General features: G+C 40.8%; 2 protein-coding genes and 1 non-coding gene across 6 annotated transcripts in view; all 3 read left to right on the top strand.

Annotated features, from left to right (window-relative positions):
* The first annotated feature begins 50 nt into the window (after positions 1-50).
* malt3 (MALT paracaspase 3) lies at positions 51-8,253 on the top strand. 2 transcript variants are annotated; one of them, XM_023287798.3, is made up of 15 exons: positions 51-166; positions 467-537; positions 637-761; positions 974-1,112; positions 1,283-1,458; positions 1,644-1,740; positions 2,210-2,245; positions 2,354-2,557; positions 3,365-3,542; positions 3,737-3,811; positions 4,470-4,597; positions 5,839-5,988; positions 6,631-6,785; positions 7,375-7,491; positions 7,591-8,253. In XM_023287798.3, exons 2-15 carry the CDS (start codon positions 495-497, stop codon positions 7,921-7,923), a joined length of 1,956 nt encoding a protein of 651 aa, XP_023143566.2. In that variant the 5' UTR covers positions 51-166; positions 467-494; the 3' UTR covers positions 7,924-8,253. The 2 variants fall into 2 exon arrangements, with proteins under 2 accessions (XP_023143566.2, XP_054864994.1); XM_055009019.1 differs by having other exon boundaries at positions 95-166; positions 373-537.
* Positions 8,254-9,311: 1,058 nt separating this feature from the next.
* Positions 9,312-9,383, top strand: trnah-gug (transfer RNA histidin (anticodon GUG)). The gene has a single exon. It is a non-coding gene; the product is annotated as a tRNA-His (tRNA).
* A 2,352-nt stretch (positions 9,384-11,735) lies between these two features.
* Positions 11,736-21,725, top strand: part of LOC111580163 (FERM domain-containing protein 5) — a 64,388-nt gene continuing 54,398 nt past the window's right edge. For 2 of the 3 annotated variants that reach the window (XM_023287785.3, XM_023287784.3), the window contains exon 1: positions 11,737-12,121. In XM_023287785.3, coding sequence (XP_023143553.1) covers positions 12,020-12,121 — 102 coding nt within the window. In that variant the 5' untranslated portion in view covers positions 11,737-12,019. Of the gene's footprint in view, positions 12,122-21,725 lie in introns of all 3 variants that reach the window. The other variant, XM_055009422.1, reaches the window with a different exon arrangement.

The following is a 21,725-nucleotide window of genomic DNA, read 5'->3' as shown; positions in this document are numbered from 1 at the left end:
ATTCTGACAGATGCCCGTGTATTATGAACTTTACGGTAATATGTTTGCGTGTTCTATCTGGTTCCGGGAAAGAGAAGAGTTTTTCCTCTCTCAATATATTTAAGTTATGATCTCTGTTCAAACACATTCTTGTTGAGCTGCTCAACTGGTGCGAGGCTGTCGGCAGGTATGCAATAAAACATGTAACTTTATGGTCATATTAAACGCTGAGGAGCTTTTTGTCTTAAATAGGTCATTTATAACTGGATAGTACTCTGCGATGTACTGTTGACTCTGACTTTACCAGAAATGAGAAGTTAGGGGCTGAGGCTAGACATTTAATTCTGCGATTTCCTAATGCTCTTTTTTTTTTTTTTTTTTTTTTTTTTACAGTAGTTTATGGAGGCTTTCAATGTGTGTCGGTGTGAAGCTAAAAGGAGTGAAAGTGCTCAATTTTAATGGTTACTTTTTAAAAAACTTCTTACAGTCCGTTATAACAAGTAGAAAATGTACTGATGACTGGATCCCGTCCCAAGCCCTGTCAAATGATGATCAGAGGTATGATTTATTCTCTACATCGCCTCAGCAGTGTTTCTTTTAACATGCACATTTAAGTGTAATTTAACACAACTGAGATTCTGACGTGATTCTTTTCAGACATTGTCATAGTGCAGCATCCTGTCTGTGTGTGTGTACCTGTGAACCACAAGGTGACTCTGGGTGTCCGAGCTGAGGGCACAGGGGTCCTCAGCTACCAGTGGTTCTCTGAAAATGAAAAGGAGGTATGTGAGATTTAAATATGCCACACCAAGACGAACTTTTTGTTTTGTAATGACCACTGTTTGTTGCGGTGAACTCTGGTGTGTGTTAATTCTGATGTACAGGTCTCTCAAAATATGTCTTGATCTCAATTACCAAAACAACTAAAATCAAATAAAAAGATAACTAGAGAACAGCTTCACTGATTCTTCCCCCCCCCCCCCCCCCCTTCAAGGTACCTGGTGGTACTCAAGCAGACCTGACCTTCAGAGCTCAGAATACTCAACGCTATGTGTGCAGAGTAAACGACCAGTTCTATAACTATGTGTTCAGCGAGTGGGTGAAAGTGAAGGTGTTGGACATTGATAAATCAGGTAATGCTTTCTGATATTGTTGACTTATATTGTAACTATGTGATGCTGGTACATTCTTATTGTTTTGTGTAGTTGCGACCGAGCCTACACCTGTCAGTTGGCAGTGAATCGGTTTTCTACATGTTTCTAGTTTCCTGTGGGTTTTTACTGACTTTCTTTCTAACCAACAGGCCTGCCGGCTCATTGGCAGGGCGAGCCACACATCGCTATCAACCCCAAACCGCAGACAATTCGGCATGGTGCAAAACTCACTCTCCGCTGTGCTGCTTTTGGCATCCCTGCCCCACACTACCAGTGGTACAGAAATGGACAGCCACTGCAAGACAAGACTAGTGACGTGCTGCAGGTAAGGAAGCGAGTGTTTACTGACCTCCCTGCTGATAGTGATAGTTAACATTTTACTGTCCTTTTATTAAACAACTATGTAATTTATTTAGTTTACTTAACCTATTTATGCCAAAAATATGAATTGTGGTGAACACATGTATGAGGAAATGGCCAGAAAGACAAACAATATGATCATACTTGCAGATAGACCATGCAACAGCTGATCATGCAGGATCCTACCTGTGCTCAATATCTAACGTGCTAGAGGAGAGATGGACTGAACCAGTCGATGTTGACACTGGTGAGTCAACACTAAAACCTCTGTTGTCAGCTCTGTAAAAGTTTGTCTTTTCCCAATATTAGCCTTGTATTTTCCTCTGACTTTACTTCCTTCTTTTCTAATAAAAGAGGAGTGAAGAAAAGCTGTTATTCTTCACAAACCCTTCATTCCACTGATTTAGCCCTGAGGGTTCAAGTTGTTTCCATTGTGCGGGATGTACTTTCCCATTTCTACAGACTAAAAAGGAAGTTGTTAGACTCCAAATAGTACTTGGTCCGAGCCTTAGACACACAACAGGAAAGTGATGTAAAATGAAACTAGTTCTTGCAGCGTTTCTCCTGTTCACAGGTTACATTGTGGCGTGGACATAGAATATGTTTTAAAAAGTGTTAGATTGTATGCGTCCTCCACACAAAATCAGTATTAGTATTTTACTTGAGATTTACGGTTATCAAATACTGATTTTGTGCTTTTTTTTCATATCCTCTAGTGCAACCTCAGCAGCTTATTCCTACAGCACCCACAGGTATGGTTTTATGGAAAGAAACACAGTGTCATGCTATTTTTAATCACAGTACTTATCAGAATTTCCTTTGTTACTATGATTAAAATCCTACTTTTATCTTTCTTTTAGCCACTGATAAAGTTGCACTGCTTATTGGCAACCTGAATTACTCCCACCACCCCGGCTTGATGGCCCCCATCATGGATGTACACGAGCTGGGTAACCTCCTTCAGCAGCTTGGCTTCAGGATCGTTTCCTTGCTGGATCTCACCAGGGAGGAGATGCTGGCTGCTATTGACAAGTTCATTGAGCTCCTTGACAGAGGAGTTTATGGTGAGTACAATTTGTTTATATGTATTTTTTTTCTAAATCAGATACTAATCAGCTAAATCGCAAATTGTAATTTCACGATTTTTGTGGGATCGAAATCTTTGTAACTTTGTTTTCATATTCTGTGGCATTTATCTGCTGTGGTTGTCAGGGTTCATGAACCCATGGATCAGTGTAAAGTGTCTTACTCTATGTGGCTAAGTAGGCAGAGAAGAGGTAAAAAAGAAGGATATATGGAATTTCCTGAATGCTTGCAAAACTTTAGGAGAATAGGTTTGTATAGTATTTGTAGGTGTATTTTAAAATCAAGCCAAAAAAAATTAAATCAACTAATCTTCTTTATGTGTATGATAATCAGCTGTATAATGTTGTTATGTATGATTTAATACATACAGCGAATGACTTCAACAGTGAGTCATCTCGTTCAGGGTAAATAAGTCACTTCTGTTATTAACCAGCAGACATGTACACATTATATACACGGAGCTATGTTATGAAGTTGTGTTGATGACCACATTTAAACAGTGATAAGAAACCCGTTATGATATGTCAGAACGATACTGTCTGTCACTCTGCTCTCTTTCTCTTGTTAATAACAAAACAAAAATAGAAAACCTGAGAATCCAGATACGTTTTGAAATATACTGTGCTGTAAGGAAATCAGGCATCTTTTTGCTCCCATGCGTAACTTCCAAATATCACTTGTGACTTATCCTAGAATTACAGAATCTATGCAGAGTGAAATATGTCGATTACACTTCTTTTTGTCTTGCAGTGCTAACCAGATGTCTATTTTATCACTTTTGACAGGCCTTTTCTACTATGCGGGTCATGGGTATGAGCATGCTGGGAAGAATTACTTAGTCGCTGTTGATGCTCCACAACCATACAGAACTGAAAACTGTGTCTGTGTGCAGAGGGTCATGCGCAGCATGCAGGAAAAGCAGACTGCACTGAGTGTCATCCTGCTGGATACCTGTAGAAAATGGTAAATGCAATTAATAATTTGTTTCACAACTGGACTGTGATACATGTGTTTTCACAATTATTTGTACTAAATAATGATTGTACATCATTATACTGTTACATACATACTGTACATACTGCTGTTTACATATCAGTTGATGCTGTTAAAAAAAGTATCTCATTATTCTTCTAAAAACTGCATTTTTCTCTTTGTAGGTACAACCAGGATTGCATACCATCAGTCATCATGCCATTGGGACCAAGTGGGAACACAGTTTATGGTTATGCTACGTATGTACTTTTAACTAGTTATTCTGTTAAATATGTTATTGCAAACACTGAAACCTCTGACTTACACATTTATTTTATTTATTTTTGACCTATGAGATAACAGTATTATTCCATATCAGTCAGTATTAGGGTTGCAGCGGCATACCCGTGATATGCAAATTGGCAATCATCAGACTGTGATGTGCATTTGATTATCTGTGGTATTGAAAGGAAAATGCAGCCTCATGTAGACTCATCAACTTACACCATGCAAACGCATGTAGCAGAGAAAATGAAGGGAAGTGAGGCTGATGTCTCCAATCTTTATTACCCATCATAAAAGAAAATAAAATCAGCAGTGTTTGATTACTTAAGATGTCCTAAAAATGAGTTAGAGATTATGCTTGATGACAGATATCCAGTTCGCAAAAAATTAAGATGCAAGGTGGAACTCTTCTGTGTTTATTCTTTTGAGGTCATTGTAACTGATCATAATAATTGTGTAAGACTACATGGTGTGGTCGTGTGATATTTATTGAGACAGCTGTCCTACCATGAAATTGACAAACCATCGCAACCCCAGTCACATACTGTGGGATGAAAAGTTCTGTATATCAAACAAACTTAGCTAAATGTTTGCTATGCATTTGTAAAATGTTTAAATCATTTCTCATTGCAGATGTGAAGATGCTGAGGCGTTCGAGGTCCAGGACGGAGGAAAGAGTACTGGAATCTTCACTAAGTACTTGAATAAGCACATTCTACAGGCTGGGAAAGTCACACATGTCTTGGAGATGGTGTCTGAGGGTAAGTATTTCGAATATGGGTGCGGTTTTGATAATAAATTCAAAACATATCAGCCTAAACTAAATTGTTGCTGTAACAACACATTTAGTTTTTTGGCCATGCTGTGCTTTTTAGTGGGTGAGTGAACATGTATGCATTATGTGCAAATACTAAATCATTAGTTTGTGAGACATATGTATTGATAAACTTCAGGTGAACTCACATCTGAGTATTATTCAGTTAATGATTGATATAACATTCCATATTTTAGTTGGCTTACAGTTACAGAATCATGGTACGTAGAGCTGAAGGGAACAGGTTGTTCTTTGGCGTGTGTGATGGACCACAGACAAGTTTTATAATTGCTTATAAATCATTTTAATGTTGTTTACTCAGGACTTGTAAGTATAGCTGTGACTGAGCTGGGGCGAGGAGTTATCAAGTTGTCCTGTCTTCAGGGGGTGTTTGTCTGTTTGATGAGCCTGTGGTAGGATCATTTTTTGAGGTACCATTAGCATGTGACCTCATTCTTTGGAAATTCACACTGTTGGCTAGAGAACAGCCAGAAACCCGAGAGCTGCGGAGTGCAGGACAGCTGCTCTGCCGTTTGGGTACCTCCTCTCATGGGTTCACTCACAAATCAGAGCTAGCAGGACAGGACACCCTGCTGACAGCACTCTGTCTGTCTGTGTTAATGTACCAGGGGAAATTTAGATGAACAAATACATCATTAGCTATGATTTTTCCCCAATGTAGGCAAAAACTTAGAAATTCTTAAGTCTAGTTTTGATATCAGCTGATCTTGTCCAAACCTTGATGCTGATTTCTCATCCTTTTTATAGGAGTGTTGCAAAATATTTCTAAATCTATTTTAATTATTCCCATGCTTGTATGTGTTTAATGTTGTGAGGAGGGGTTTTTCCAAAACAAATTTAGACGGGCTAATAACTGTGAATATTATTAACCTAATTTGTCAAACTTCCCAAAGTTCCTCAATTCCAGCCATGTGAATCTGATCAACATTTTCTAAAAGTCACTCATTGCTCACTCTTTGTTGCTGCAAAACTCCAGCAGTCTCATGATCAAAAGTGTTGTAAGGTGCTGTGGAAGATTTTGCATATATTTTATTTGTTAGTTAATATTTTCAAAATGGACCAAAATCGACTGGGTATAAAAGTGAGGAAAAAATGGAAATTTGTATGTGAAGTTGCTCTGGATTTGCAATCATATTTACCTGCACTTCATCCCTTTCTTTACACCAGATCTTGGCAGAGACCCTCTAGTCATAGGAAAGCAGGCGGTGGAGATCAAACACACGCTGAAGGAACCTCGATCCCTTACAGATAAAGTTCAGACCACCGGCCACACAAAGGAACTACACCTGCGAGATGCCTGCTGGAGACAAGCAAATAGTGAGTATAAGAACATTTTTTTTAAATCTGTTTTTTAAAGTTCCAGGTAAAATAAAAGATATGTACGTATATATCCACACCCCACATATAGTTTGTTTTCCATCTGGTAAATCCATGGTAAATTTCATCTGATGATCTGTCATCAGAGAGAGAGATATTTCTGTTAAGTCCTCGTCACACCACCCACATCTCAACATGTGACAAACCAAGTGTAGACGTTGTGGTTTAATTTGATATTTTCCGCCCTATTCCACAGAAGCTACGCATTGGTTTGGAGAAATCAAAACAGGAAACTTGTTCCTTTCACATCGTGTTGTTTGATGGAAGGATGTCATTTATGACATCCTAAACTTTCTCAAATGTGCTTAACACTTTCAAAACCTGAATCATGATATCGTGGGCTGATCTCTGAATCTCCTCCGTCAGACCAGACCATCAGACCAGACAAAAGATAAAAGTCTGCAGCTTAAAGCAGAGCAACTGAAAGTCCCTAATTTGGTTATTCTGAGGCTCTGCAAAAATTAACTTCTCCATTTCTTTATTAAACAACATGTGAAAAAAACCTGTCAAAGTAAAACAGTTTTGGAGCAAGTTGTTTTTAGTCTGCATTCTTAAAATAAAACATTTCATATCTCCTTTCAGAGCTACCACGGAAGAAGCGGCTGGTGTTTCTTTGCGGAGTGGAAGTGGAAGTCAGCTTCTCAGCTTTGTTCTCTAATGTCTTGGTTGCTTTTGCCACAGTAAAGACGACAGGCCCACATACCCAGGACTGCACCGTCACTCTCAGAAGCCTACCTGTAAATATTTTTATTTCTACTTCAAACTATATGACATGTTTCCAAGTTTTACTGTCTGTCATGCTAATAGGACATGCAAGGGATCCATACCGTGATGCAGTTTTAAAAGGGACACAAACACATTATACATGTACACTCGTACAGTCTTTCTTTTTTAAGAGCTAAACTAGACATTGGGTTTCAAAACTACAAGTTGTAACTACATAAGTTCCACGCTGCTCACGGTAGATTGCTGTCAGTTTCCATCAGCCTCTAGGAGTTTCTCAGTGATGACCATTCACACCCACGTTTAACATATCTGAGGAAGTGCTGCCCATATATAGGCTTCCAGCAAGATAAAACCACAGACAAGGCAGGAAGTTTTAATAGTAGTCTGCTACACTGGTATTGTGCAATGCATCCGCATATTAAACTACAGAATGTTGGACCACACTGACATCTAGTGACTGATTTATTAACCTGCTACACAGCTTTCTAGTAAATGATTCAGTGTCATAAACGTTCTAAATATAAGAGCTATTTATTTTAATGAAGTTGGTTAATGTGTCCTAATGGTACTAATAAAATTGTTAATGCTCTAAATCCTCAGGCAATGGAAGACATATTTTCCAGGCCTGGCATGTCAGAGGAGATGGACTCTCTACTACTTAGGCAATCTGAAAACTCAGACTGTACTTTGAGACTTTGCGCCCTTCAAAAGCTTAAGGTATGCAGTTTATGACATGTGTCCCAGTTCTGTTCTGTTCCTATGAAGTGTTTGCTTCTTTGCATTAACTGTATTTTGTTTGCCTTTTGACTCTGGCAGGAATCGATGCTCATCAAAGTGGACCTACACTATACTCACAGAGACAGTAAGCTGCGCCAGACAGAAAGCAAGCACTTGGACATCGGAAAGCCTCTGGTGGCTTCCTGTAAACTGTACAGGAGAAACCATGCGGCAACAGGCAGGAAGAAAGAAGGTGCTTCTGCTCAAAGTATGGGCAACATTTCAAGTGGCAAACCCCTGCTGCCTCAGACTCTGCCTGGCTCACGTCGTCCTTTCACTCGACAGGCGTTGTGCGCTGCCAAATTTGCAGTTACACCGAGCAAAGAACCTGAGGAGAATGATGAGACTGAACTGCAAGACCTTTATCTCTGACATCTAATCTTTCTGGTTCTACACTTGTAAATACTAGCTGGAAGTTCTGATGTTTGCTGCAGTTGCTGATCATACATGTTACGTGTCTGTGATTGATGATGATAATGAATGAGTGAATGACTGAGATTTGTGTTCCGCTTGTGTTACCAGCCTTTAATTCGTCGCACAGTACTGAAAACACATTAACACTGTACAATGACCGTATAATACTTATAAAAACATTACTTGTATATGACACTTTCTCCATCAGTGCTAAGCTGGCTGGCCTAATTTATCAAATAAAGACATTACTGGCAGTAATTAAAATAAAGATTACTACTTTCATCATTATTTTGATAGTCAGTCTTTTGAAAAGATGTCATGTTTTTCTGCTTAACTAAAAAACATAGTGTGGATGCAGTTTTTTTTTTTTTTTTTTTAAGGAAAATGCATATACGTTAACAGTGAAGCTGAAAGCAGGTTTGTTTAAAGCTACACAAAGTGAGTAGGAAATGTGTGTGAATGCTACTTTTGACCCAGCAGCATTAAAGTAAGATTTTGTGCAGTAAGTAGTACTATTGGACTCATTGGTACAGAGTGTAGAATGTATAAAAACCTATATCTCTCTGTTGACTTACCAGGGATAACAGTAAATGAGAAAAAAACGATATACAAGTGAATAAATATTAAAGTATACAAAGTTTCTGGGAGCCTAACGGCATTTTGCTCTAGATTGATTTCAAACTGTCACTTTGAAGCAGATTTGTGTTTTTCTTCACCTGAATAAGGACAGTTTCAACATGAACTGATGCAGAAAAGGCGAAATCTGAAAATGTATAAACCCTGCTCATGCTATGATACCTGAACATAACTTATCATACCCATTTCAGGATAGTTTTGAAAATACTGCAGTGGACAGAAACGTACTTACGTCAGCTGGATTTAAGTTGAAAACGCAGCTAACTTTTAGCATCTTCCAAAAGTGTAAGCTAACGTCAGCGTTATGTCGCACTACAGCCAGACGAAGTTCGGTGAGAAAGTATTGTTTAGGTAGCAAATACAGCTTTCATGTTGTGCCTTTACCGTGTTTCAAAAAAATGTTCGTCTGGAAAAATAAATTCTTTCATACCTATAGCTAACGTTACCTAGTTAAACGCTAACTACCGTAGCTACGGTCGCATTTGTAGCTAAACTTTGTCGCGACGAAGACGCCGCATTTAGTCGTTGTGGCTGCCAATGTAAAGATAAATAATAACCACTATCATATATTTATTGTAAAATGTAGTATTCGTATTAACAACGTAAAAAACGTGCAAAGTAACACACCTGAAAACAGCCATGTAATCTGTGTGAAGTGTACTCTTCTTATTGACAGAGTTCGACCCACCGCATTCAGTCCCCGCTAGCTCGCCGTGATCGTATAGTGGTTAGTACTCTGCGTTGTGGCCGCAGCAACCCCGGTTCGAATCCGGGTCACGGCAGTGAATTAGCTCCAAAAAGGGGAACAAGCTTTTAGATTTTGATAAACATTTTTGCTTCAAGTACTTCCACACGTGTCAAGTCACAATTATACTAGTTCAGTTTATCATCTCTGAGTTCACTTGCACGTTTTGTGAGCCTCATCAAGTATTTGCTCTCTACGTGCAACTTGCATACCATAAGTTGAAAATAACTGCATTTAAATGGTAGTAAAAATACATTAATATTACTTTCCACCATCCTTTTGAAACCCCTAAGGCAGGGCTATTCAATTAAAAATTGACTCGGGCCGGATTTTCCGACTAAGAACATGAGCTGGGCCGGATGTTTTTAGCTGACAGTGAGCAAAGTTAACCATTTAAAATAAACACAAACAGATAAGATAACAAACACACTGGATGTTTATTAACATACTGCCACATCAAAAAGGACAGAAACACAATAGAAGAGCAGTACTTAAATTAAACCTGTGCTGAAATACTGCTTCTTTAAATTTTACATTTCAAACACAACTTCAACACATTTTGATAGGTAAATATAAGCACAGGTTAAGGTGCATGTGAACATAAAAACTAAGTGCCGATTACAAACACCATCTTTTGTTTTGGTCACATCTCAAAGTGCATTAAAAAGTAACTTGCTTAACAGTAACTTTTCAGAACTTGAGACATTTTTCTTCTTTTGAAATAACAAAAAAAAAAAGTTTGTCCCTGTCCATATTTGGTCTCATCTGAGACAGTCACATCTTCAGTGCATATAATCAAAAAAATAAACAGTAGGCACAGTGATAGTTACTATCCCTTTGAAACGAAGTAAAGCTGACATCAAAGTGCATAATAAAGTGCAACTAAGTGAAATAACTGTCAAAACAAAATGTCTTTCTTAAATATTAAACTTATAATAAGTGAACATAAAATAGTCACATAAATACATAAAACTACCTTTAGTGTCTGCTACAGCACGCTGCTTTGTTGCACTTACCATGTCTCGAAGACATCTGTGGCCAGAATGTTTGACGTGTCAGACCTGTTTGATAGCAGATGCCACACTCGTCTTAACTTTATCGTCCGTTAAAACTTCATCCACGACAGCCAACATGCAGTCCTTCACAGTTTCTGAGTCTGTGAACGGCCTTTTTCGTGGCCCTTTCCTGAGCTGTGCAGGTCCGCTTCATTGTAGTACAGCTCCGGTTGTAAGATGCAGTCAAACTCTGAATTATAGCCGCTCTCTCATGGCATCCCTCGGGAAAGTTTGTCCGAAACGCGGCATGTTTTTCAATGTGGTGTCTTCGGACATTATAATCTTTCAGCGCTGCAAAGCACTCGTTGCAGAGTAAGCGCATTGGTTTGGCATTCGGACTTGGTGGTAAATAAATAAATATTTGTCAGTCCACGCAGGATTAAACCGACGGTTTTCCTCGCCGATATGTCGTTTCAGGATAGAAAAAGACATGCTGCTACTTTCGCCTGTATAGAACTGCTAATGTTAACTTTTCAAACGCGTCTCCTCAACGCAAGGCATTGTGGGTTAGTTGCTAGGTTACGGTAAGTGTTGCATTCATTGTTTGCAATAATGTTGGAATTTTTGTAAGAACTTGTCAGTGTTACTGAAAGATGTTTTTCTGTTTTTCTCGGACCCAAGTCCCAATCACTCGGCAGTTGCTTTAGGGCCACTCGAGGGTTGCTTTCGGGCCGCATGTGGCCCGCGGGCCGCTAATTGAATAGGGCTGCCCTAAGGGTTCAGTCACCAGGCTGGGATGTATCTTCATGATTTTCATTGACGATATATTTAAGCGTAATAACGAGGAGTGACCTGCAGGTGGCGGTCTAATACATTTAATATCCAGCCAATAAGACAGAGTTAGAGGAGATGCTGTGACACCTGAGGCCGGTAGTTTTAGGTCAACCTGGCATGAGTTTGGTTTCTTTGGAGACATAGAATCAACCAGACAAGACAGACTAGAGTGATTTTATATTCTGGTATTACTTGTGAAGGCATACATTGTGAAAAATATTTGAGTTTAATCACACTTAAAACAATTTATTTATAGATCTAAACCCAAACAGGAGTTGAGTGGATTTTATCATTATAGCTTTTGGTTGATCACCCAATAGCACTGCAATATCATACAATGGCCTAAATAAATTAATAGTTGAAATTTTAAATCTGTGGAGGATTTTTCACAAATGGGGGGCCCAATTTAAATAATTGCTTAATGGATATCTGTGGGATAGAAGAAATTATAGTGCAAAGAATAGGAAAAAAAAATGCAAATTAAAACACCCCACGCTCCCGTTGGTTCACTTTGACGTCAGTTTGCTTTGGGACCCGCCCGCCTGCTCAAGTGGCAGCGGTGAATGGTGAGAGATAATCCTCGGCTCGACCGCAGACATACAAACAGGACTGAGCTGCCTCTGGATCTGGATGCGGGCATCCTCGGATTCTGCCTCCTAGCACGGGCCCGCAGCACGGAAACTTAACGGGACAACGATGGTGCACGCCTCGGCGGCTCAATCCGTGGCTGCTGGTCGTTCAGGGGACCGGGGAACGTGGTCAATGTGACATTCACTCGCACGCTGGTGTTGAGTTTTATTGTTCTGGTCCTGTAGACGCAGACGAGCGGCGATTCTCTGGGAAGATGTTGAGCCGATTCATGAGTGGCAGCATCAGGAATCTTGAGCGGGAATACAGCTGCACGGTCAGACTGCTGGACGATACGGAATATACGTGCACCATTCAGGTCAGTCACCTGTCCGCCGCCCGTTTGTTCACTCTGCAGAGTAGGCACTGACTGAATAACGCTGCAATTGTGTCTGACCTGGCTGGCAGACAGACGAGCAAGTGTTTGAGGAACAGCAAGTGCCTGCATGCCCCACTGCTGTTGGAAATACACTGCAAACCCTGAATAGAAATGTGTTATTTTTGTCAATTCCAGATAGTATGAAACCAGATCAGAGAGATGCACTTCACTTCTCACATGACCTACTATTTCCTTAGCCAACAGTGAATGTGGTGGCAGGATATGAGCGCTCTCTAGTAGCCTTAAGACACTGCATTTCCCTCAAGCTCCTGTGAAATTAATGACTGAGGATGATTATTTTTTATTTATTAGTTTGTCCTTAGCTTGAGGTAATTTCTTGGTGTTGCTGCAATGTGGAGTTGTTGCTCATGCAGTTTCCCCTGAGCCTCTGACATCAGTGGGTATCCCATGGAGCATGCCTGTATTACTCTACACTTGACAGGAGCATATCCATGTGGGCCCTGGATTAAATGTTATCACAGTGTTTGTACTGTATGTGCATGTGTAGCATTTCCTCGCCTAAAATGGGAATTTACACCAGTGAAAATTTTGATATTGTCTGCTGAGACATGTTGCTTTGATATTCACAAGCCAAGGCCCTGATGACAAAATGCCTTTCTCTGCCTTTTGTCTCGCTACTACCAGCCTTTTCTTTGATGATTGTGCAGTTTTATGTTCATCCTGATTTTATGAAAGTAGGTGAGAGGCCCTGTCACTTCAATTACAAAACAAAATAGTTCCATTTGTGCATGCTGTGTAGTTGTAGGAAAAGGAATGTAAGGAAATCCTTAGAGAATTCTCTGACTAGTCAGCAACATGTAGACCCACTCCACTCCACGGCACACCATAGGAATCATTTAGCCTGTAATGTGGAACAATGAAACATTAATAAGACATGCACGGTTCTTGTCGCTTTGATATCTGTTTTCATCAGCTGGCTATATTGCTCCTCTGTTCCCCCCCCCACCCCCCCACCCCCCCCCACCCCCCACGAGCAAGCGTGAAATGGATACTGCAATTACTGTAGGATCGTGACTGTGTGCCCAGGTTGTAAACAGACCTGCATTTCTGCTCAGAGAGCTGAGCAAGAGATGGAGCTGGGCCAGATGGACTGTGAAGCCAGCAGGTGTGCTGTTTGCAGCAGAGTCGTGTGGTCCAGGTGGCTGACGTCACCGGGGTGGAGGGAGGGGTGTGGAGTGAAAGAGGAGAAGGCTTTAGCTCTGCTGTGACTGTCTGGCATCCTGATTATCTTTCTGTCTAACCTGGTCCATGGAGGCAGGAAGATAAGCCACCTGACTGGCCACGCCGCTGGTACGTGATCCTCATTTGGTTCAAACTTCACCCTTCCGTCCAGGTTTTGTATCTCGCCAAAAACCCAAATCACGCAGGATACCAGGACACCTTGGCTCGGAAATGCAAAGTAAGGGCAGGTCATGTATTCTCAGTCTCTGTCCGTCCCTTTTTTTTTCCACATGTCCTATAATGTATCTTCCAGAGTGCAGAGATTTTATTCCCACCAGACTCATCTCCGTTACACTCTGGTCCTTTCTCTAAACTTGCTAATGGCTCCACATTCAGATTTGCCGGGGTTAGCTCCCTTGTATTCTCTGACATTAAAGCAGGTAACAATTATTCAATGACACTGACATCCCCCCATGGCATCTGCACAGTAAAACCACCTTCAGGAGAAATTAGAAGCTCAAAATAAGCGTGCACCAAAGCAAAACAGGGCACCTAGGACTTTCAGAAGAAGGGCAGAAAATGTGTCCGTCTTTTTAAAGCAGTGGCAGCTGTAATGCACCAAGTTAAGTTTTGCTTTAATGAATTATGGATCTTCCCACTATGTTTGGAGGAGGAAAAGTGAGCACTTATCATTACAGAGCCCTGTAGATTTAGTTCTCGTCTAGTTGCAGGTTGATGGAAGTGCCTGAAATCCTCTTTTGCCCTCAGGCCTCTTCTGGTCTGGGATTTTAATGCAATGTTGCAGCAGAGAGTCAGCTTGAGAATTAGCTGTGCCTTGCATTTTTTGTCATTTCTGAATAGCGGATAAATGACATGTAAAGAAAATACCCTCTAGTTTATAAACAATATGTTCTTCCACTGTAAACACAGAATACAGTATTTTTTTTTGTTGGTGTTCTCCTAAAGCAAAATATTATTCCAGTTTAGTCAGATGTCAGATGCATTATTGATGAGTGAAAGACCTTTAAATGCAGGTTGTTTATCCTGAGTTTGGCTTAAGTTGAGACTTTGAAAATGTGCTATGATGTAAGAAGTAGATTCAAACTTCTCCCCTGCCCTGTGTAAACACATTCTGAAAACCGCAAGTGTTATGCCTCTAATGTGCTTGTAATTCATTAGAACCACAACAGCATCTATTCCAGATACAGAGTTAATTATAGTTTACACCCCATGAGACCCGTGCTTTCCCTTGGTGTTCTAATAACCGCTTTGTTTGAGAAACAGCACTAGACTTTAACAGTAATGCCACTTATATTACACAATTAAACAAAAACATGCTAAGATAATAAAGAGTTAGGACAGGTTTATATGTTTTTGCGATGGCAGGCAGTGAGCAAAATCAATCCTGCAGAAATACTCCTGAGACCCGCTGACATCTTGAGGAGAGTGCAGGGGGATGGGAGCCTGTGTTGGTACTGAGGGGTGCTTCACTTTGCATGGTGCCAGTGTTTCAGCTGTTGCTACGGGGACTCCACAGCTACTCTGACAAAATGCGAGATCACTCAGTGGTCAGGATTCCTCCTCCAAAGGCCCTGACAAAGACTTGGCCGTTAGTAGTCACAGGAAGGCAGTTTACTGCCTGAAAAGCCATTGGAGGGCACCGGTGGTGAGGTGACTCATGCCACATCTGTACACATCAACCAGGATTATCTTGGGACTGTCCCGCTGTTCCCTTGACACACAGTCAGTCTTGTTGTGTTGTTGTTGTTGTCATCTTCTACACAGTCTTTTGGTAACAAAAGAGATGTTTAGCTTTACTAGATAAAGCTCAAACAGATCTACTGGAATATTAGAAAGTGCTTCTACAGCTGCAAATTAACATTTCCATGCAAAATTCCAGATATTGTGCACAAGTTTCTGACCTAATACGCCCTTTTTGTGTAAACTGCGAATTAACTATGGTGGAATTCCTTTTCATTCCTTCAGGTTTATGGTCCTGATATTGTTCATTCCTGCTCACTCTCTTGGCTTACTAGTGTAATCAGTAATACCAAGCCTGCCATTAAAAAGTCAGTAATCAGTAATCAAACAAAATGATACTCTGTTGATATCTTATGTTGAGAAATGGCATCAAGTCAAAACAACACAAAATAGAAAAATATAGCTTTTAACTTATAGTCTAAATTTGTCAAATTTGCCTAAATTAGGAACTTTCTGATTAAAGAATTAATACTATTACAGATTTGAGTCAGCTTCTGATGCCAACTTTTGCTACTTGACAATATTTCAATACTGAGTGCTTCAGTGACGTACACTGGTCACCTCTAATGTTAAAACTACTAACAGGTGAAGTGAACACCATTGATTATCTTGTTACAATTGCATCTGTCAAGGGACGGTCTAATGGATATTTGATAGGAAATGAACAGTCAGTTCTTAAAGTTAATTTGTTGGAAGCAGGAAAAATGGGCAAGCTTCACCATCTTAGTGACGTTGACCAGGATGGAGTAGTGATGGCTAAAAGACTGAAGCAGAGGATTTCCAGGAAAGCAGGTCTTGTAGAGCATTACCGGTATGCAGTGGTTACTACCTACCATAAGTGGTCCAAAGAAGGACAACCAGTGAACCAGCAATGGGGTCAAGGATGCCCAAGGCTGATTGATGCATGTGGTGAAGGAAGGCTGGCCTGTGTGGTCTCATCCCACAGAAGAGCTACTGTAGTACAAACTCCTGAAAACCTCAATGCTGAATACGATAGAAAGACGTTGGAGCACACAGTGCATTGCAGCTTGTTGCTAATGGGGCTGTGTAGCTGGCGACTGGTCAGAAAGCCCATGCTGACCCCATCCACCACTGAAAGCTTCTACAGTGGGCACATTAGTGTCAGAACTAGAATATGGAGCAATGTAAAAATGTGATTTTTTATTTTTTTTTACATCATGTGGACGGCTGGGTGCATGTATGTTGTTTGCCTGAGGAAGAGATAGTATTAAGATACAAAGAAGACAAGGCAGTGTGATGCTCTGGGCAATGTGCTTCTGGGAAACCTTGATATCTGACATTTATGTGGATGTTACTTTGACACACACCACCTATCTGAACATTGTTGCAGACCATGTGTACCCTGTCATGACAGCAGTATTCCTTCATGATATTCTGTAATGCTCTCTGCCACACTGTAGAAATAGTTTAGAAATGGTTTGAGGAACATGACAAAGAGTTGAGGTTTGACTTGGCCTCAGACAAAACATAATCCTTGGAGGCCTCACCTCACAGCTTCCAGAACTTCAGTGATCTACTACTAATAGCATGCTGCCTGATACCACAGGACACATTCAAATGTTTGGTGGAGTTCACGCCTCAGTGGGTCAAAGGCTGTTTTGACGGCACAAGTAGGACCTTCACAATATTAAGCAGGGGGTTTTACTGTTGTTGCTGATCAGTGTATCAGTAAGAGCAGATTTTTACGTAAGTAACTTGCTTGTGTTTGGATGTCACTGACAGCATCAATGTGTTTGAGTATATTTATATGAAAAGTGAGTCACCAAGTAATCTTAACTCAAGGTCTTCCTCAGTGAAAGCAGCTTCCTCAGAATAAGAATGTTACCACAGATAGCTAAGCTACCCAGAGATCCATGGTGACTGCAGGTCTCTCTCCCTGTTGACTTTACATTGTAAGAGCCTGTAGAGGTGTCCTTCCCAAGGTATACTACACAAAAAGTGTGCCAGAGTTGAAACATTGCATACACCTATGTTCAGGTGTGTGCGCTCAAAGCTCACAGCAGATAACACTGCTGCTATGCCTCATATGAATGATTAAAATGTGTGCTAGCTCTGAATGTTTCATGAGAAGTAATCTCAGGAGAACGTCACTTTTGTTTGCCAGCATCACTGCTCACCGGTGGCTCGATTGGCCGAACCTGCGGCGCGTGGCTGGTTGCGATTAAAGATTACATCATTGTAGTGTCTATCTTCACAGCAGAGTCGGGTGGGACGGCCACAGCTTGCAGCCCTCTCCAGTCTCTTTCATGGGGATTTGATCTGTGGGAGCAGCCTCTTGCCAGTTACACTCTATCAGTCACTTCGTGTTGATAATGAAAGAGCTGGCGCGAAGTGTCAAGCCTGCAAAGGGCCGCTGCTCTGTTGCAGCCTTTGGATGTGGTCCTTAATCTTCACCCTTGTGTCTCATTGCTGTCTCACACATAGCTCTGATACTGCACCAGAGTATTACATGGAAATTAAACTCTGCCTGACCTGCACTGGCTTACTGGGATTCATGAAAGAGCTTAACTGAAGACAAGATGCTAAATGAGTCCTTTGCTACACAGTCATTGAAACATGAGCTCCCACACACACACATACACTTTATGCCTTTTCTCTCTCATAAATGTCACCATCTCTTTAAATTTGTTGTATCGGGATGCTTAGTCCACTAAATGTGGGTGTAGAGCTTGTTTGGATGTGTCCCCCCTCATATTCCCCAGTGTCTCTTTGTATATATGTGTGTGTGTGTGGGCTGGATGGAGAGCAGGGAGGCAGTCTGTCAGTGTGTCGAGAGCAGTCTGCTGAGCCCTCCATTGTGCTGTCTGGGATGTATTGTGTGACAAAGAGAAACAGAACGAGGGGCCTGAGGTTATGCTCCACCTGAAAGCATGAATACTAAACACCCCACCAGAGAAATATATCCTTGTGGTGATTGGCCTCCTAATGAGTGAAGTGGAGGAGAGCAGAGCAGTGTTGATAGCCCTGTTCCCCTCTTGGGCCAATGCTCACTTTAAAATAAGACAGCCTGCAGCTGTAGTAGTGCACACAGATTGCACAGTGTGTTGGTTATATTTACCTACTTCAGCGGCTTTTTAAATGAGTTGGCATGGAGCAGTACATCTCTTGGTAGGGAGCGCAAAAAGGGGGAGAGCCTTGGATTGCTTGCAAATTTAACAGAGGGAAAAACAGTGTCAAGTTAAGCTTTGATCAGTTACGGATAATGAAGAGTGTTTGTAACCTGCAGACGAGATGCACAGGAGTGATGCACCACCACAAGCCTTCGAGTTAATCAGATAAGGGCTTTCTTCAAACGCTGACCCCGAAAAGTTGATGAGCGCAATTCAGCATCAAACAGAATTTTAATTGCAATGTTATATCAGGCTCAGCATTTACCGTAGGAGGACAACATAACAGCCTTAATTTTGTATACTAGTTTATGCTTTATAGTAAGACTCATTTTATGCAGAGCAATTTTAATTGTGTAACTGCCGTCATGTTTTTTTTTTGACTATTACAGGCTCGATCACAGCCTTGCAGAGAGCTGCTAATAGAGGGCACGAAAATGTGATTTTTTTTTTTTATCTTCTGTAATATAAACTGTAATACGTTTTCTGCATAATTTATTCCAGGATGTCTAAACAAACAGAAAAGTACAGAAGATGGACAAGAAAATGCTAATGATGTTTTTTTGCAATGGTTTTGACAAGGACGGAATGATGCAGTTGCTTTATAATTGCAACTATATTCCTGGCCTGAATTCCTCCAGAAAGTTTAATTAAACAGATTTCACAATGCTGCTATCCATCGTCAGACTTTACTTTTTGTCCTCTCCTCTATACTTCCCCCTCATCGCCCTGCTCCTCTTTGTCTTTGGGCCTCGGGACTCTCTGCTGTATGAGAGAATCCAGCCTTTGTCTCGCTCTGTACTTCAAGGCCCTGTGCCTCTGCAGACTAATGAGGAAGCACAGGGATAGGCTCGTACTACTACACTCAAAGTGAAAAACAGCAGAACTGGGCTTTTTGTTAACTTAAGTTGCACAATAGTAGACTGAAATTTCACTGAGTGGCCGAATATTCTTCAGGATTTTAATACTAGGCTATTATTATAACCCATCTTATTGAAAATTTTTTTTATATTATACGTAATAATGAAGAGCAGGGCAGAGTAGTTAGTCTTATTCAGTCTAACAGTTTTGTCAGTTGTGAATAATCCTCTCTCCAGTACAAAAGTTGCTTTGTGATGGAGATTAATACTAATGTGGGTGTCATCAGCACATAGGCCAGGTGCTGAGCTGAAAAGAGATGTGGTCTGACAGCCGTGACAGTCTTCTGTTGGCCGACCAGGCAACAAAGTAGTGAGGGACGGCCAGAGCACTGACAATGAGTGAGGTAGAGAGAGACATGAATTTACTCCTCAACCCTCAGTTCATTACATGGCCCTCAAGTTTGATGTGTTACAGAGGAGCATTTTTATCATTATTTATGACACACATTTCTCTTTTCTCCTGCTATGTCCCTCTTCCATGCTGCCCTCATCTGCTCCATGGGTCACCTCTTTCTCTCCGTCTGTATCATCAGGCTTGTAGTTGAGCTGCACACAGTCTCACTGCAGGATTTTTTTGAGCTAATGATTGCATTCCTCCCTTTCGTCTACCAGCTCCTTTATACCTCCATCCGCGCCTTAGTGGCTTGTGTCTTCTTTGTCTCCTCAGCAGATTCACCTTCTCATTGCTCTCTGTGGGATCTCGCCTCTGTAATGTTTTGAGAGGTCGTAGCTGTTCTAGAAAGAAATTATTTGCTGTTATTGTCTGTATGTCAGCTTATCCTAATGTTAGCTAGTTTCTTACAATGTCCCAGCTGTCATTTTACATGCTCCTAATACGGTGTTGCTCATGAAATAAACAAGAAAATAGCAAACAATAAATTAACATTATTTGATTGGTACTGACTCTCCATAGAAAGCAATTTCCAGATACTATGTACAGTATTTTTGGGCCTGTATTGCTGTTTTCCGTGGCCACAATTCGACTGTAGCCTCTCGAGGAATTACTGACCATCTATTTTTTTTTACTGAAATAATGACTTTGTGTTGGCTGGATAATGTCCTATAAGATATATTCAGTAAAAGGTAAAAAGATTTTGTAATAAATAGCTGTCAGGTCCTTCAAGCTTTGTGTTCAGCAGACAGAATTACTCTTCAGTCACAGCTTATTTAGACACTCTATACGTATAGTATCAGTGAACATTTTGTGCATTTCCCTGTTTGAAAAATACTCCACCAGCCGGCGAGACATGTATAAATAAAATATAACTATAAAACATGCAGACGGACTTGAGGAGTTGAGCTACGGAGTTCAGTGCACTTAAGTTCTGTGTTTTAGTGACATTTAGTGAAACCATTTTGGCATCTTAAGAATGACTGGCACCCTGAGATTTGGTGCAGAACGTTAGATTGCCAGGAGTGGCATGATAAACTGAACGGAGAATATCTCAGGTGTGTCAGGATGCACAACCCATTCACTGTAGCTGGAGAGGACAAAGCATGTTTCTGCCCCAGCAGCTAGAATCCAAAATGCAAAACTACAGAATACCCATTGCCAAGCCATAAAAAACTGAAATGTGTAAACTGGAATTCGTGATCCAACTGTTCCTCTGTCAAAACTGAATACACCCCCACCCCCCCTCACCAAAAAATAAATAAATAAAAAAAATTCAAACCTGTGTACCTCATTGCTTGGAACTCAGCGGGAACATTTTTGATTAGCTGTAGCATTCAAAATTGAACATGACTTCTCTGACCACTGGGATTAATACTAGAAACACTGAATTTCATTACAGCATTGGACAAAGAAACTGTATTTCATTTGGACTGGACATATATTTGCATATATCATTTAAACTGACATCATTTTTAATTGTGACAAAATGGGGGAGGAATTGCAGCGCTTTATTCATCTATGAAATTTTCTATTTATTATTCATTGAGATAAAATTATCTCCTGTAAAGCAACAGGACATGGCAGACTGTCTTTTACAGGGTGGCGCTGTTTACCAGGAGTGGCTGATGTTGAGCATCATAATGAAAATGGTCATTAAGGAAAGCCATCTGCTCTCTTACCAGTGAGTGTGCAGCTCTTAGAGAAATACAAGATCCTGTCATCTTTGTACAGATGTGGCTGGGAATCTGTGAAGAGGGCTACTTAAGCTGCACTGAGAGTGTACAATGTCTGTTCGTTCTCCTTGTATCTCACTCCTCCTTTTATCCCTCTCTGTTCAAAAGAGTGACAATAGGCATTTCCCCTCAGGTGTGCCATGACGTACAGTTGAAGAAATCCTCTCATGAAAACTAAGAAACATGAGAGCAGAGGAGCTTCGAGACAGCTGTGCACAGCGGTGCAACAAGACATTGAGACGAGGCGGACTGCTTGTATTTAGAGTTGAAAAATCCCCCTTTGAATGTTTAATTCATCTAAGTCTAATTTGCCACCCACTCTGGGTAATTTTCCTCCAGAGAAGGAGTTGAGTTTTCCGTTGGGTAGTCAGATGACAGAACTGCGCTTTATGAGAGTCATTATTTGTGTCTGCATGAATGTATATA

This window comes from Amphiprion ocellaris, chromosome 3, assembly GCF_022539595.1.
Source record: "Amphiprion ocellaris isolate individual 3 ecotype Okinawa chromosome 3, ASM2253959v1, whole genome shotgun sequence".
NCBI classification, from domain to species: Eukaryota; Metazoa; Chordata; class Actinopteri; family Pomacentridae; genus Amphiprion; species Amphiprion ocellaris.
The sequence above is the reverse complement of the archived record's forward strand: the minus strand, read 5'-3'. Positions and strand labels throughout refer to the sequence as shown.